Genomic DNA, 17,323 nt, shown 5'->3' with positions numbered 1-17,323 from the left:
TTGGAAGAAATTACAACCCTAAATTGGTGGGTGCTTGATTTAAACCACTTTGGGGCTACAAGTCTTGTGATTTATTTTAAATCACCACTGTTTCATCACACATTATGAAACAAAGAGATCTACCGATGTATGAATATGCCGGTATGTACTTGATTTAATCCACTTTGGGGCTACAAGTGTAATTCCACATTTATCGTGGAAGGGGGGGGGGGGAGGGTGTTTCTACACACATTAAGAAACAAAGATCTACCGATGTATGAATATGCCGGTATGTACTTGATTTAATCCACTTTGGGGCTACAAGTGTAATTCCACATTTATCGTGGAAGGGGGGGGGGGGGAGGGTGTTTCTACACACATTAAGAAACAAAGATCTACCGATATGAATATACCGGTATGTACTTGGTTTAAGCCACTTTGGGGCTACAAGTATAATTCCACATTTATCGTGGAAGGGGGGGGGGGGAGGGTGTTTCTACACACATTAAGAAACAAAGATCTACCGATATGAATATACCGGTATGTACTTGATTTAATCCACTTTGGGGCTACAAGTATAATTCTCCACGTGCTTTGCTAATTTTACACTACATCTGATTTTACACTTTTAATACGAAATTCGATGCGACCGATGAAACATTCCTTCGTAGCGCGATATTATTTTATACAATCGCGTTAATTAATTGTTATACTTTAAAACATATTTTAAAACTGACCTACCCACATGATTGCCTTTTGAACAGATTGCCTGAGATTGAATACATTCACTTACTTGAATATCCTTTACGATGTTTATGTGATCGTTCCGATAATTTTGGATTACCTCTGTGTCCCATGCGTCTTTGTAGGTTATGTTTTTATTTATATATTTTCTGCGTCAATCACGCGGTCATGTACCTCTGTACATCAATCAATATATTGCTGAAATAGAAGCAAACATGTTATTAGTATTGGAAAGGTATGGATAGTAACAAAGGAACGATACCGATTTCTTAATTGACATCCATTTTTTCTCGACCACGTTTTTTCCTATTGGTTTGTCCGTTTGGTGTTGTGGCCTAGGTTACTGGTGTCCGGTTCGAAGTGACCATCATGGAAAAGACTTCGATAATGGTTTGATGTAGTTTATTGAAATGTAAAATTTGCACGTGGTGGTTCAGCGGAGCGTACGGAACACAAGTTGTCCGTACGCCGTCTGCTCGAACTCTGTCGACCGTCGCGTATTTCCGCTTGGGCCGACACTAATGCCAACTCGTCAATAATGCCAATCGACAATCAGTTAATAAGACTGTTTGCCACACGTCATTACAAAAGTCGGAACATGGCTGTTGTTGATTTGGCGTTCTTTGGAACAATATACATATGTACATAGATACACATTCCGCACAAGAAGAATGTTAAATATTTTTTACTCCGTATCTGACAGTTTCGAACTAGGCGGCGGCTTATATTTTGGACAATGATATAGTTTAAAAAGCCCTGGCCTAGACAATACCCGTCCACAGGTAGCCAGGTAGTCACTAGTCCTTGTCAGTGGATCGTCATTCTCGAAAAGTCCCGGACCTCCGGCCTAGGGGCCAAAATATGTATCCCTTTTGGGCGAGCCGACCCGCCATTACGTGGCCATTAGTTGGAGTCCAACACAGCTCGGACCCATAATTTCATTTTATTCATTGCATTAGTAGTCATTTAAATAATGATCATTATTACTACTAGCGCCTGTTAAGTGTCTTGGGAACGAATCCATTGTGTTTCCGATACGAAACGCCGATGAAAGAGAGAAAGACGCTATCGATTCCGTGAATGGGTTGACACCGTTCAAAACAAACAAACGCAAATGTTGTATATATGTATGTATGTACAACGTAAAGTGATCGATTTTCAAACGGTCGTATCTCTCAAATGAATGTTCTTGCAGTAATTAAATATTATCGCAATAATGTTCGTTCAATTACATTTGTAATGGAATGATGACACAAATTTCTGTTGAACTCACATTTATTTATTGGCGTTTTTGTGTTTACGTTAAAAAAAGTTTTTTTTAGCAAAATTTACGTTAAAAAAAGAAAAAGCAATTTTATCGGAAATATATAATTCTATTTTAGATTAAAACCGCACGCGAGTCTCATTATCATGGAATAGAAAAAGTCATTAGGTTTAATGAACTTTTTTTGAAAGGAAAAATTAAGCTAATATTCAAATACTAAATCAGTATTTAAATATCGAATTGAACATCGGTTAATACATATTAATTATGTTATATTAAAATACATTATTGGTTAATAACACTGAGCAACAAAAATCACGTTTTTACTAACCGGTGGCGAGAATAATCAATCTTTAAATATAATATTTTTTATTGGTTCACTGTTATTTAAGAGAATATAATTGAAAACCAACTCATAAATGAGTGATGAAGTGAAAAATTAGCGAAATTATCTCATAATATTACGGAAAAAACAGCATATTTCTGATTTAAAATTCGCTAAAAACTTAATTATTAGTATTTCAAAGCAATTAACAATCACAATAAATACAAAAAACATCTGGTAATTGATTCCAATACTCATTTTTTGCACAGCATTACTAGATTTTGAATTAAATACTGCAAAAGCCAAATCTGTAAAAATTCCTCATTTTTTTATGTATGTAAATGCTCATGGCTGAGCGAAAACCATCGAAAATCATTGTTATATTCGAACTTAGTAAATATTGATAAGTTTCCGCTCCTGTAATTTTTGTTTGTTGCTCAATGTAATTGATTACATTTTTATTTTTTATTTTCAGATGCTTTTTATAAATATAAATTATTACGTATCATAAAATAGTCTAATGCTAGACGGAATAATTTTAATTTTGATTGCAATTCATTAATATTGATGACAATGTTAGTTTAGGAGCTGCTACATAAGTACTTTTTCATATTTCATTTCATTTTGTACATAGTTAATATGTACAAAATGTTTAGTTTAGTTTCATTAAGTACATAATATGTTTAGTGTTAGCATCAATATTCAATTCTAAAGCAATTTCAATAGTTTGTAACACAATTTATGAAATGCATACATAAGAGCATCTATTGAAAATGCTAAAAATAAATTATTACGTATTCAGATGTTGTCTAGTATTATTACAAACAGAATGAATCAATCTAATATTTGTTATGGGCATGTATAAGAATTGTTTTCAGGTGTAAATTAATTAAATAAAATATTAAATATTCAAAAATAAATTAATATCATTTCAAAAAGAAAGAATTGTTATAAATTTTGCCATATAATTCACTGTTGTATCTTTCTTAATTTGGGAGCTACAATCCGTCGAAAACAGCTATCTTTTTTTTTAAACCGGCAATCAATAAATACCGTGTAAGGTTGAAGGCGCTCACTTATGAATACCAAATACAGCAACGAGATAAGGTCCGAAAATTTTGTCACACGCTGATTGTTATCAGCAAACTTCTGTACAATTTGGAAATGTTATCTGTCCAAGTCATTGGAGACAATCGTCGTAGCCGGTCTTTATCTGACCGCTAAAAACAATCTTCGCGTGTATCAGCGGAAACGTTTTCTTTTTCATTCTTTTCCGTCGACAAACGCGCATTGCTTGTAACAGATAAGGACAACGTGTTCGTTTCCGAATAGGGGACTTAATTGTGTTGATTTTGAGAGCCGAAGTGAGTCTTAAACTTACCAATCTTTTGGGGCTTCGTTCTTAGGACTACACTCGAATGGGCGAGCAGGTGTGAACTATGTATGAGAAGTCTGGGTCCATCATTGTTGATCGTGGAAATCTGCTCGAACAGGGACTTTCAACCTTTGCCTTCAGCTCAGTGTTTATTTGATTAATATTTGATAATATCTGTTAATATTTGAGTAATTGCTGTTGTTGAAATTTGGCATTGAATCAATTAGTTATAGGAAATTCAATTTGTTTTTGTTATTAGTAACAATGAGTCATTCAAATTTGCCAGTTATAATAATAGTGTATGTATAATTATATTTTTTATACTCGCTTCGTAGTTAACCTATTGAAATATCTCAGTTTTATCATGTAATTTCCTCGTTAAAGCAAAACGAAGGAAAGGATAAGGTTAATTTGTGAAATCTTTCAAATTAGCCATACGAAATGAATTTGTATATATGTAAGTAATTCAGGAAGTTTCAAAGCTATGAAGCGGATATAGATACATATGTAGGCTAATTTTAGATTATTTCTGCCTGAAGTTGTCCTGTAATTATTATAAATCGATAACTAAATTACAACATGCTCGAGAGCATGCGTTCATAAAATGCTCAGTTTGAAATTTACATTTATGTATATGACTTTTTATTTGATTTTTTTCACCTTATCTTCATTTTTATGTATTATTTTTTCTTTTGTCTTTTTTTTTACTATTTTTTTATCATGTTTTTCTGTTTTTGCTTCTGTTAATGTTATTGAATTTTATTTTTGTTTTCTTCTTTTTTTCAAATGTAGGCCATTGTGACGCATTAGGTTCTTCCTGTAATGCCACAATGGCCCAAAACTATAAATGAATAAATTAATAAATGACTAGTCTTCGGCTTTGGCTGGCTGCTCATCAAATAACAATAGACCGCTACAAAGCAAGAGAGCAAAAATACAAGGTTGACAATAGTATAGTATAGTAGTAATTGACATTTTGAACCATGAGAACCATTTTTTGTGCCAAAAACATCGTCCCAACATCGATCTTTGTACATATATGGATGAAAATGGACTAAGGTGCAGGGCTGTGGGGTTGTTAAAAAACACGACTCCGATTTTGACTTTCAAATGTCTTTGGAGTATTAATACAGGGTGCCTTCGACTCCACAATCCTGGTATTTAATATTTTAGGGTGAAAACATCCCGAATGTACACGGAACTTTCTTAATAGTCATTGATCCATCCAAAAACATCCTGAATATTACTTGGCTCCACGCTGTGACAGTAGGTGCTCCCTAAACCAAATTCAGGTGTAGTTGCACGTGCAGAGTACATATGTTTCTCCTACATTTCTTCAAATGTGTGATTCACCGTTATCGATACAAGGATAAAATATCACCGAAAGCACTGCAGGGGGTGATTTTTGGGACTGTGTACCGTGTATATGGTCTAGGTGTGCTGCGTTTTTTTTAAGTGTCTAAAAAAACACGAACCACATACCACTCAGTGTGTTTTCGTCCTTAGGAATGCTAACGGATCTATGGGATGATGTCAGGTTGCAAAAAATCAAAGCAGACTCTAGAAGATGCAGTACAGAGATGGATGTCACTGTAAATTAAAAATTGACAGCTTCCCGCTGCGTTTATCTCTATTTGTTTACAGGGAAATATCAGTGATGAATGCATGTGAGGCATTGGTTACATATGCACTCATCATTGTTTTCTTGATTGATTGTGATTTATGAGTGGAGTTTTTATTTACTCTCTTCCATTTGGGCCTCACAGGGATGTTTTGTATTTGCAGTTAGTTCTTATTTATTGAAACTGGATGAAGGTGCAACACATTCTTTATGGTATATTTTATTGTTTGATATTTTACGTTATCTGCTATTATTATTATTGTTTTTTTTTTATGATTATGTATAAATGTATTTTTGTCTGTGTATATATGTATGTATATATTTAATTTTCTTTCTCTATTTTTTTTTATAAGACATTCCCTTTTTTGTTTTTTATAATTTATAATTATTATTATCCGCTATTTTATAGTTTATCATTTTTTATGAGTATGTTAAATGTGTCGTTTGTGTTATATTTTTGACCATTGCAGCGCATTAGGAATTCCTGTAATGCTACAATGGTCCAAACTTTAAATAAATAAATATTTGCAATGAACACATTTAGCCAGGAGCATAGCTCGGTCGTTAAGCTTCTGATTAACGTCGAGAGGCACCGGGTTCGATCCCATGAGCTGACCCCAATTGAAAATAATTTTTCTGAGTATATCTGTAGTGCTGCTGGTCAGACCTGGATATTTGTGACTCCAGGTCGATCGTTTCCTATCAGAGTTTGCCAATTTCCTCTGATTTAATTGTTGAAACGGTTCCCGGTTAAATTGGCTAAAATCCTTCCTACCTACTACGTCACCACTATTTGAGATTGATTAATGTACAATTCATAGATGTCTCGTTAATTTGCGAGTTTTTCAGTGTCTCGTAATTCAGCGACTTGTATAATAAAAAAAATGCTGCAAAGTTTGTAATTGGCCAGGAAGGCGCATTGGGGCTACCTGTAAGGCCTTCCTGGTATATATGTACAAAAAAAAAATAAAAAAAAAAATGTACTCTGAACTCAGATGGAGTCCTCAATGTGCACACCCGGTCGACCCCCTACGGTTCCTTTACAGCGGAAATTCTCGATGTCATCGAAGCCTCGACCTTGGTTAGTTTGTTCCTTGACTCGACTGAAGTTTTCGCACATACTTTTACACCTATGTACATATACTTCAAATGGATTGTGATTTTTTAGTATATTTCTCTGTAGTGAATATTACTCTTACATACACAATATGGAGTTTTTATTGGAAGTAATTAAAAAAAAGTAATGGTTGAAGTCCCCTGTGTAGATAGGGTGAGCCTCTGTCCTGAGACGCGTGTCCCGTTTTTTTTTTAATATGTGGCAAGAGGAGCACATGTGCGTCTCCGCCATTTATAAACAAACACATGTGAAGTGAAGTGCGCCTGCGCATAACCGACCACTTCGAGATGGGGCGTTGTGTACGAAAAAAAAGGAGCAAACTACACACATGTGCTAACAGACAATCAGCACTGACATAATTAAATCAATAAAAACTGTATTATCACCATTTGCAGCTGTTCAACATCCACGTGCTGGATGAAATGGCCTTTAGCACAACCATTATTCTCTATTCCGAGCAACATTCAACGTTTCCTTGCATTATCTACTCAACGATACTACTCGTCGAGCACTTTTCTTGCTCATCTTACTACTATTCTTTAAATTCCATTGTCATTTTAAACTATTTACTCTGTGAGCTACTCAAATTATACCTCTCATGTACGTATTTGGTTATCTGTCTTTCTCCGTTACACCGAGCAATATCTACATATATATGTAACAGCATTCGCTTATATGTGCATATGTGCATAGAAGCTAATGCAGTTACATATGTACGTAAGGACTCTCATTTAAAACGCCAGGGCAAAGCTAATACACAATCAGCACTGACATAATTAAATCAATAAAAACTGTATTATCACCATTTGCAGCCGTTCAACATCCACGTGCTGGATGAAATGGCCTTTAGCACAACCATTATTCTCTATTCTGAGCAACATTCAATGTTTCCTTGCATTGTCTACTCATCATCCTCATCGTTATACACTATTTTACGTAACTGTCGAGCACATACTTCTACTATTCTTTAAATTCCATTGTCATTTTAAACTATTTACTCTGTGAGCTACTCAAATCATACTTCTCATGTACGTATTTTGTTATCTATCTCTCCCCGTTACACCGAGCAACATCTACATACATATATAACTGCATTCGCTTCTATGTGCATATGTACTAGAAGCGAATGCAGTTACATATGTATGTACTTAAGGAACGTAAGGACTCTCATTTAAAACGCCAGAGCAAAGCTAATACATAATCAGCACTGACATAATTAAATCAATAAAAACTGTATTATCACCATTTGCAACCGTTCAATATCCACGTGCTTGATGAAATGACCTTTAGCACAACCATTATTCTCTATTCCGAGCAACATTCAATGTTTTCTTGCATTGTCTACTCATCATCCTCATCGTTTTACACTATTTTAGGTAACTGTCGAGCACATCTTTCTACTATTCTTTTAATTCCATTGTCATTTTAAACTATTTACTCTGTGAGCTACTCAAATCATACTTCTCATGTATGTATTTGTTTATCTATCTCTCCCCGTTACACTGAGCAACATCTACATATGTAAAACAGCATTCGCTTCTATGTGCATTTGTACTAGAAGCGAATGCAGTTACATATGTATGTACTTAAGGAACGTAAGGACTCTCATTTAAAACGCCAGAGCAATGCTAATACATAATCAGCACTGACATAATTAAATCAATAAAAACTGTATTATCACCATTTGCAACCGTTCAACATCCACGTGCTTGATGAAATGGCCTTTAGCACAACCATTATTCTCTATTCCGAGCAACATTCAATGTTTCCTTGCATTGTCTACTCATCATCCTCATCGTTTTACACTATTTTAGGTAACTATCGAGCACAACTTTCTACTATTCTTGCTCATCTTTCTACTATTCTTTTGATTATATTGTCATTTTAAACTATTTACTCTGTGAGCTACTCAAATCATACTTCTCATGTACATATTTGCTTCTATGTGCATATGTACTAGAAGCAAATGCAGTTACATATGTATGTACTTAAAGAACGAAAGGACTCTCATTTAAAAACGCCAGGGCTAAGCTGATGAACTTAACAAAGTTTTCTATGCAATTTGAAAATTTTAAATAAAAAAGTTAAGCTCCATTAATTTCTTTTTAAATCTAAAATAACGAAACTAACGCTTAATATTACTGTATATGTTACAGTCGAAGAGTATTTTCAATTGTAAAATATTCCAACCGGCGTTCTAGGTCATTCATATTCGAATACAATTCAACTAGTAATTTATATCTCTACAAGCGCAAATACACTTTCAACAATATGCGCCAATTGTAATATAACAGTGGAGTTTTAACAGCTCTGATGGTTTTACGAATGCTTAAAAATTCAATAATTCATTAATATTTGCTAGGTATTACGAATAAAGGTAATGAGTACCGTAAAAAGACAGCTCTAAGAATGTATTCAAAACAAAAATGTGACTTTCCAACTCAATTTACTAGTTGAGTGATGTTTTTACGAAAACCTCACCTCTCCATCTAATCTAGTACGAACTTATAGTTGAACTGTATTTTAAGATGCAATATATTTTGACCAGTTGGAGTGTAATTCCCCATATGAATCAACTTACGTAGGTTAAACGGAATATACTCCAACTAGTTAAAATATATTACAACTGAAAATACACTTCAACTATAACGGTAGCTGGCACCAAGTTAGATGGAATATACTTCCACTAGTCAAATATATTACAACTGGAAGATACACTTCAACTGTAATATATGTACATATATCCTTTTTTATTATTTCTAAGCATGTTACTTATCGACTTGCTTTGTATGTATGTATGTAACTATTATATTAACTATACTTGGAAATAGAATAAGTGGGTGAGAAGTATGACGAGGACAATATATGTATGTATATCGTGGGGAGAGTGAAGATATTGAAATGGCAATGGATGGGTCACGTAGCAAGAGGAATGGATTAAATAAGTACTCGAATAGTACACTAGAGAATTTAAAAGGGTGTAAGGAAGGCCGCAAGGCAGATGAGTGGATGAAATTAGAAAAATGTGTGGGGTAAGATGGACTAGATTCGCTCAAAAAATACATTAATGGAATCATAGTGATTGGCTTTGAATACATGATGATATATTATACATATGTATAAATGAAAAATATGTGCATTATAAATTATTTTATTATTCATTTTTAAATTATTTTATTACTCATTTTTATTAATCCCAATTTTTACAAAAAACTGTCTTAAAATTGTTCGTATTATTAACTTATATATATGTAGTATATACATACATATATGTAAGTACCTATTGGTTTTCCGCTGATGGAGCAGAATTGGAAGTTCCACCGTGAACAATTTTCGCGTCCACTGTCAACTTACCCAATTGAGCCATAAACAATGTGTCATTGATGACTTTTTCACAAAAGATTTTTTGAAAATGAGGCAACATGCGCAGTTTGCATGCTACATGTTGTCCGAAAATATCGAAAGAATCGCTCGCTTTTATATTTCCGAGATGTTTGTTGATTTTGTTCAGTACTGATTCGTCAATTGACATTTTGGTATGTTTCCTTCGTTTTTTAAATACATTAAGGGGTTCGTCGTCACACATTTCAGAAGCTGAGGAACTAGCCATAGAAGCGTCTTGGGTGTAGTCTTGTGTTACCTAAAACAATGTTGATAATATAATGTATAAGCTATTATAAAAATATGAAAATTGAAGCACGCTCGATATTTTGTCAAATGTAAATTGGGCACCTATGAACTTTTTATACTCGGTTCACCGGAACGATAGTATTGTATTGTTAATAAAGCCTTATTTGTTAGCAGAAATAAGCTACTGGTCTTTAAAATACTGCTACGACAGACGAAGTGGACGGAACTTGCCTATAACACATCTTTATGTTCATGGGTATCATAAAATTAAGTTACAGTATAAATCAACACAGTTAGTTCCCATTTTCATACATCCAAAGTCAAAACAAATAGTGGTAAAGTGTCAACTCATTAAGATATGTATGCATGTAGTATAAATTTCACCTTAAAAATCCAAAATGCGACAAAGAAACACTGTAGATGTGTATTAGGTAAACAATTCTAAGAACATGTAAATGTAATATTTTATATGCATATTTACGTTATTTTTTCCATAAACAAAATGGTCTTTTATTTGACTATTCTTGTGGATTAATAGCAAAAATTCTATTGATAACTGGCTTATCGTTGATAAAACAAACGAATTTTTGTTATTAAGCCACAAGAATAGTCGAAATATGATTTTTCTAAGTGGAATTTTATTTAATTCTAATATAAAGACAATTATCCCTATTAATTCAATTCAGATTTGTGTAAATACTAGTACGAGCTTTTGGCTCGCAATTTTACCGATTTAAAATTCTGCACACTTCCAATTAAACTTTTTAATGGAAACAAAAAATAGTGTGGCCAGAATACTATCCCAATAAACATGTTTCAATAGAAAATACTCAATACAAAATAGTATTAATAGTGGGAAAAAATCCTAAGTGAATATTCATACTTTTGACTTTTGATTTGAACTGGACGACTACTTAGAGAGATTTGAAAGCTGAAATGTACTACAAATGAAAGATAAAATACCCGACTATAGATTTCAATATTCATTTTGAACAGAAAATTGACAGATTTTGAGACATCGACCGAGCAACACGAAGATATAGAAAAATCGCGCGATTTATAAAACACATATGTATATCTCCGAATCTCGAGCCAATCAACATTTTTATTACCAGATTCGTGTTCACTGGGCATAGATCTACAAGAAAAGTCATATCTCGTCTCTGAACCATTTTTCGTGTCGAACAGTGTTATTAAAACATTTCTCTGGAGCCGTACGAGTGAAAAGTAGGTATGTAGGCCTGATGTATTAAATATGTAATCAATTTACAAACCTGACTATCTTCTGCATCTTTTTCTATGGAGTCGTCCTGGTCCAATAGGAACTTCAAATTATCGTAATACCACAATTTCGGTTGATACACCTCATTTGTTTCCGATTTCATCGACAGCTTCACCTTCTTGAACTCTTTCCTCATACTAGATCTCAAATTGTTTATTTTTTTGGCGACATCGTCCTTCGTGGCGTCGGGTTTCACTTCCTTGACTTTTGCAACCAAGATCTCGTAACTTTTCTTTTTCTTTAATCTGTTGTAATAGTCTTTGCATTTGACTTTCCAGAGTGGTTCGTTTTCACGCAGCAAGTCAATGAATTCTATCAAAAATTCAGTTTGCCAACTACACATTTTCGATACGTCCTCTACACACGCTCTCTACTCGTAGACTGATTGAACGGCGGGCAGTTGGCCGGAAGGCCACTCACTATGCACACTGGGTCCGAATACACGAAGTCTTGGAATCAATTATTTTATTGAAATTAATAAGGAAATTAGTAAAACAACTAATGGTGATGAAAATTTAGTGGATTTATCAAAATTAATTAATTTATTTTTATTTCTTAATGAGTTCATTTAATGAATATTTTTTTCAGTCAATGATCAATAGTATAATAATCAGGTAAAAGTCAGAATTTTCAACAGGGCGGACCCTCTAAGCTTGGAGCGAGGCTCGGTCGACCCGCTCCTTCCTGTCATTGGTTGCTCTTTGTGAGTAATCTAAGTTTTTCCGTGCCCTGAATTAACTCGACTTTTACCTGTTGAAATACTCCGACATATACTGCCTGGTTCCCATATAATTTCGGACGGTTGGGCAGCGTACGGAAATATTCCGAATTCCGGTAAAAGTGGTTATTTATTTATCAATAGTTTTGGACCATTGTGGCATTACAGGAAGAACCTAATGCGCCAAAATGGCCTACATTTAACAAAGATATAAATATGTACAAGTATAAAACAGAAAAATTAGAAAGCAGAAAACATGGTAAAATAAAATAATAATAAAAAAGTAACAAAAGGAAAATAATAATACAATTAAAATAGTACATAAAAATGTACAAAGGAGAAAGAAACAGTAAAATAAATCAAACAAAATTTGAATAAAAAATAAATTCACATCGAGGCCCAAATGGAAGAGAGTAGATTAAGATTCCACTCATACATCACATTCAAATTAAGAAAGTAATGATGAGCGTAGGTTACCAGATAAATATGTTAAAATAACATCCGATAATCTACGCTCCCCAAGGTGGAAAATATCACATTCAGGGACGGCAGTGACGATTTCATTGATAAGTCGAATAGCTCTAGGTATAGGAGCCATTCGAAAAAGAACTGTGCGAGCAGAAGGTACAACCATTATAATTTCGTGGATCCAAATGATAGTGAAATACACACGTAAAATGAGGAAAATATGTGGATACGTGTGAAAAGAAAGACGAGGCGTCAATTTGGCACAACGCGTGCCCGTTTTGATTCATATTTAGATTAATTTGTATTGAACCACAAACGAATGCGTGTACATATATTCCATTCGCAATATGTGGGATATTTCCGTACGCTGCCCAACCTACCCACATTCACCGCTGTCTGATTTCGCCCTTAAGAGGGCTGTACACCCGAAACCTTAATTTTGTTACCGTTCCTTTCTTCGATATATATATTGAGTGTATGTATATATTGAGTGTATGTATATATTGAGTGAATGCGACAATATATATCAATATATATATATTGAGTGAATGCGACAGTTGCGCTTCGACCAGATAAAACGTATTTTAAATTGACAAAAATCGAGGTTTCGTATTCTCCTATTTTCTCCTCCAAAGCTGGACCAATTTTTAAAAAAATTTCATCATCAGTATGAGAAAGATACTTTCTGTGCATCTATCGGCGTATTTTTTTTTAAATCGACCGTTAAATAAGCACGCTGGACTCGTTTCGTGGGTGTAAAAAAGAGGAGATTTTATAGATGTTGGGCGGCTTCTAGCTCCTATAAAAAATAATTAATCAAAAAAAATAAAACGATAGATGCACCCCAATGGTGGATATCCATAGCATATTAAAAAATAATTTTTCTAGCGCAATAATTGAGGAAGGGAGAAGTATAGTACGTTTGTATGGACAAGGCGCTGCTGTCCAGCCCTCTTAAAGGTCTAAAAATTCGACCCTAAACATGAGGGCCACCTCCCCCCCCCAATGGATACAGTTTGAGAAACCAGCAGATAGTTGTCCAGCAATATTGCACAAGAACAACCACATTGCCCATTCCAACCTAACCACCGATGAAGACATTAATCTTAGAATATTTACGTATGTATTTTAATCTATTTGAGATTTTTTTTTAACCTATTTGTCTGGTAGCCTGCGCTCATCATTATTTCGTAATTGAATGTGATGTATGAGTGGAATTTTGATATTCTCTCTTCCACTTGAGCCTCGCAGGCATGCTTTGTAATTGCGGCTGGTTCTTATATATGTATATTGGTGCTGGTTATTATGTGTATATTGGTGCTGGCTAACCACGTGTCACATTCACCGCTGTCTGATTTCGCCCTAAGTTATATTTGAGCGCCTTTGAAAATTAGGACTTGTCGATACTGCGCTACTATTCAGTGCAATTTAGTGCATCTTTCCGGGAACCGTCTCATTGGTATCCATCACTAGAGGTAGGACCGGAAGGATCAATACGGAAACATACAAATACCTAGGAGCAATGATCAATACGGAAGTCAGTTCCGAAATGGAGATAAGAAGAAGGATCGAAATAGCAAGAAATGCCTTCGGCAGCATGAAAAATGTTTTATGTTGTCGAAGGTTGTCTATGAAATTGCGTTTAAGAGTCCTGCACTCCTATGTTTGGTCGGTGTTGCTGTACGGATGCGAAACGTGGACACTGTTAGTGCCATCCATGAACAGGATAGAGTCCTTTGAAATGTGGTGTTACCGGAGGATGCTAAAGATCTCGTGGAAGGAGCATGTAAGAAACGAAATAGTCCTCCAGCTTCTTCATAAAAAGAGAGAGCTTCTTGACACGGTGAAGCGCCGTAAGATGGAATACTTCGGCCACATTATTCGCGGCCCCAAATATCGCCTTCTACAAACAATCATAGAAGGGAAAATAAAAGGCAAACGGTGGCTTGGGAGAAAGAAGCTCTCTTGGCTCCGGAACATCAGGTCATGGATGGGACTCAGTCTCGAAAAGCTATTTCGGCTTGCCCATGATAGGGAAGAATTCGCACGGGCCATAAACAATGTCTGCCCATGGTAGTCGCCTACGTCTGAATACGGATTCGGCATTAGAAGAAGAAGAAGGACCGGAAGCGTGCTTTTTCCAGGAAACAGGGCGTTTTGGGTCTATTTTTCAGGAAATGGAGCAAACTATAAAGCTAGAGTGCAAAAAAAGGGTTCATCATAAAAATGAACAATGCACGGCGAACAATAAACAAAGAACGGTCCGCTATTTATCCATCACCGTAGAGATAGGGAGAAACCCAGCCATGGAGGTATTTGACGTGGACGACCAGCGTCAGATTTTGTTTTGACATTCACAAACCTATTTAAAAAAAATGCAGTAGCGCCGAAACGTTCTCGTGTCATTGCGATGTGTGAACGATGGTGATGAGCTGAGGACGATGATGATGATGATGATGGTGTGGTGTTACGTCAGGTCAGGCCTTTGGCCTTGGCTGGTGTTGGCGGCTAACGGTAGCACGAGCCGCCCGTGCAATAACCCTCACACGACCAGTCGCCGTTGACCCCAAGCCGACACGCTCCGGTTCACGGAACGGACACTAACTTGGAGGTATGGCCACTGTACCCATAAAATCGACTGTTCGTACGAAAAGGACCAACTGGTGGAGACGCACTCATTTCTGCACAATTGGTCACGTTAAATGAACAACCTGTTACTTAGTAACTGTTTTTAAATTTTTTCCAATTCTGTGTTCAACTACCAGAAAAAATATAGATGTTATTATAATTAAAGAACGGACCAACTTTGCACCCTTCATTGTTCATTGTTCGTCGTACTTTGTTCATTTTTATGATGGACCTTTTTTTATGCTCTCTAGCTTTGTAGTTTGCCCTGTTTCCTGGAAAATAGATCCAAAACGTCGTTTAGGTAGGTAAACAGGTAGGACCGGAAGCGCGCTTTTTCCAGGAATCAGGTCGTTTTGGGTCTATTTACAAAGCTAGAGTGCGAAAAAAAAAGGTTCATCATAAAAATGAATAATGCACGACGAACAATAAACAAAGAACGCCACGCTTCCGGTCCTACCTCTAATCATCACATGGGTGTTGGCATATTTAGTTATTAAATAAAAATAAAATAAAAGAAATGTGTCGGTCCTGTATTTAATCCGTATGCTGTCGAATTTTTTTCAAATAGCTTTTAAATATATTTAATTCAATGTTTATATTTAATTGATTAATATGGAAAAATGGCAAAAACTACCTACCTACCTACATATGTATAAACAATATAAAACACTAATAGAAAATCTTATTAATTAATTAAATAAATTTCCAATAGAAGACGCTAGGTGCACAGATACTTGCCTAGAGGAAACATTGGTAGCAAACAGTATATATAGAATATATTTTTTACTTTCGTTATTATATTCGTACTAGTGTTGTACTCGTTGACATATGTATCATCATTCATCAAATGGGTGTTGGCATATTAAGTTATTAAATAAAATAAAAAAAATAAAAGAACTGTGTCATCGGTCTTGTGTTCGATCCCCACGTGGTCGAATTTATTTTCAAATACCTTTTAAATAAATTTATATTTAATTGTTTAATATGAAAAAAAACCTTCATGTCAACAATTATATATTAAATTAATTAAATACATTTTAAATAGATGGCGGTAAATTCTCTGCCAAGAGAAAATATTATTAGCGATTAGTATATATAGAAGTTTTTTCTATTGTTATTATATCTTTGTATACGTTTTGGCAGTATCGTACATACATACATATGTATGTATGTCGAATCTAAGCGACTATTATTGTACGGCGAGCGTTATCTCAGACAGACATACACACAGATAAAATAGTGATATTATACATATATATGATATGATGATGATCAGTCGAAACTACCTACATATTAGTACATACATATTCTACTTATTTGTGTTGTATGCAGAATAAGTAATAATTTTTTTTTCAGATTACCCCATGGTGATATTACAGGTTGGCTCAATGAATAACCATGGTCAGATGAATATAAAACGTACTCTAAATAATGCAAATTTGAAATTTAAAATGCGCTATAACCGAATTTTTTCTTAAGAGGTGGTTTTTTTATAAACCTGTCTCTATATATTGCCATTAATCTTATCAACATATTGGATACCTTTCAGGTATAAACACAGATAATATAAAAACAGTTTTCCTTAAATCGTTGACTTTTTTAATAAAAAATGATAGTATTTATGTATAAAATGTATTATTTTGAATTAAAGTTTGGACCTACATATATGGCATTTACAGGAGTTCCTAATGCGCCACAATGGTTGAACACATACAGAGTACACAATAGAACGATGAATTTGATAAAAGTAGAACAATATTCGATTTCAATGACCATATATTTTATTTTTAAGTGCACCAATGTGGCATTACAGGAGTCACAATAGTCGAAAAAATACAGAGATATGAGAAAACTAAAATATATACGCAGACAAAAAATACATTTATACATAATAATAAAAAAAAAAATCAAATAATAAAATACAAAGTAGGGAATGTCTTGCAGCTACATATTATATCCAGCACCAATATATAAGAACCAGTTGCAAATGCAAAACATCCCCGCGAGGCCCAAATGGAAAAGAGAATTATACTTTGTACACTAACATTGAAATAAGATATTATTATAAAAACTAAAAAGAAAAATAATATATAATATAGACAATGATTACTGGATCAGTATCTATTATAATAGGTCTAAAATGTATCGTGAGCATAATTTATGGTCAATAAA

General features: G+C 34.5%; 1 protein-coding gene across 1 annotated transcript; it reads right to left on the bottom strand.

Annotated features, from left to right (window-relative positions):
• Positions 1–9,561: 9,561 nt before the first annotated feature.
• Positions 9,562–12,527, bottom strand: LOC143913829 (uncharacterized). Its single transcript, XM_077433844.1, has 2 exons — positions 11,330–12,527; positions 9,562–10,065 (listed from the first exon to the last, which is right to left on the bottom strand). The coding sequence occupies exons 1-2, from the start codon at positions 11,678–11,680 to the stop codon at positions 9,706–9,708; spliced, it is 711 nt and encodes a 236-aa protein (XP_077289970.1). The 5' UTR covers positions 11,681–12,527; the 3' UTR covers positions 9,562–9,705.
• Positions 12,528–17,323: the final 4,796 nt, after the last annotated feature.

Source organism: Arctopsyche grandis, chromosome 6 (assembly GCF_051622035.1).
Source record: "Arctopsyche grandis isolate Sample6627 chromosome 6, ASM5162203v2, whole genome shotgun sequence".
Classification (NCBI taxonomy): domain Eukaryota; kingdom Metazoa; phylum Arthropoda; class Insecta; order Trichoptera; family Hydropsychidae; genus Arctopsyche; species Arctopsyche grandis.
Note: the sequence above shows the minus strand (reverse complement) of the source record. Positions and strands in the feature narration are given on the sequence as shown.

What these genes read in the sequence shown, in the direction of transcription:
- LOC143913829 (XM_077433844.1), bottom strand. Translation starts at nt 11,680, where the DNA reads ATGTGTAGTTGGCAAACTGAATTTTTGATAGAATTCATTGACTTGCTG. An exon ending in AAGATGCAGAAGATAGTCAG is followed by an intron (nt 10,066 to 11,329) that starts GTTTGTAAATTG and finishes ACATTGTTTTAG; the next exon opens with GTAACACAAGACTACACCCA.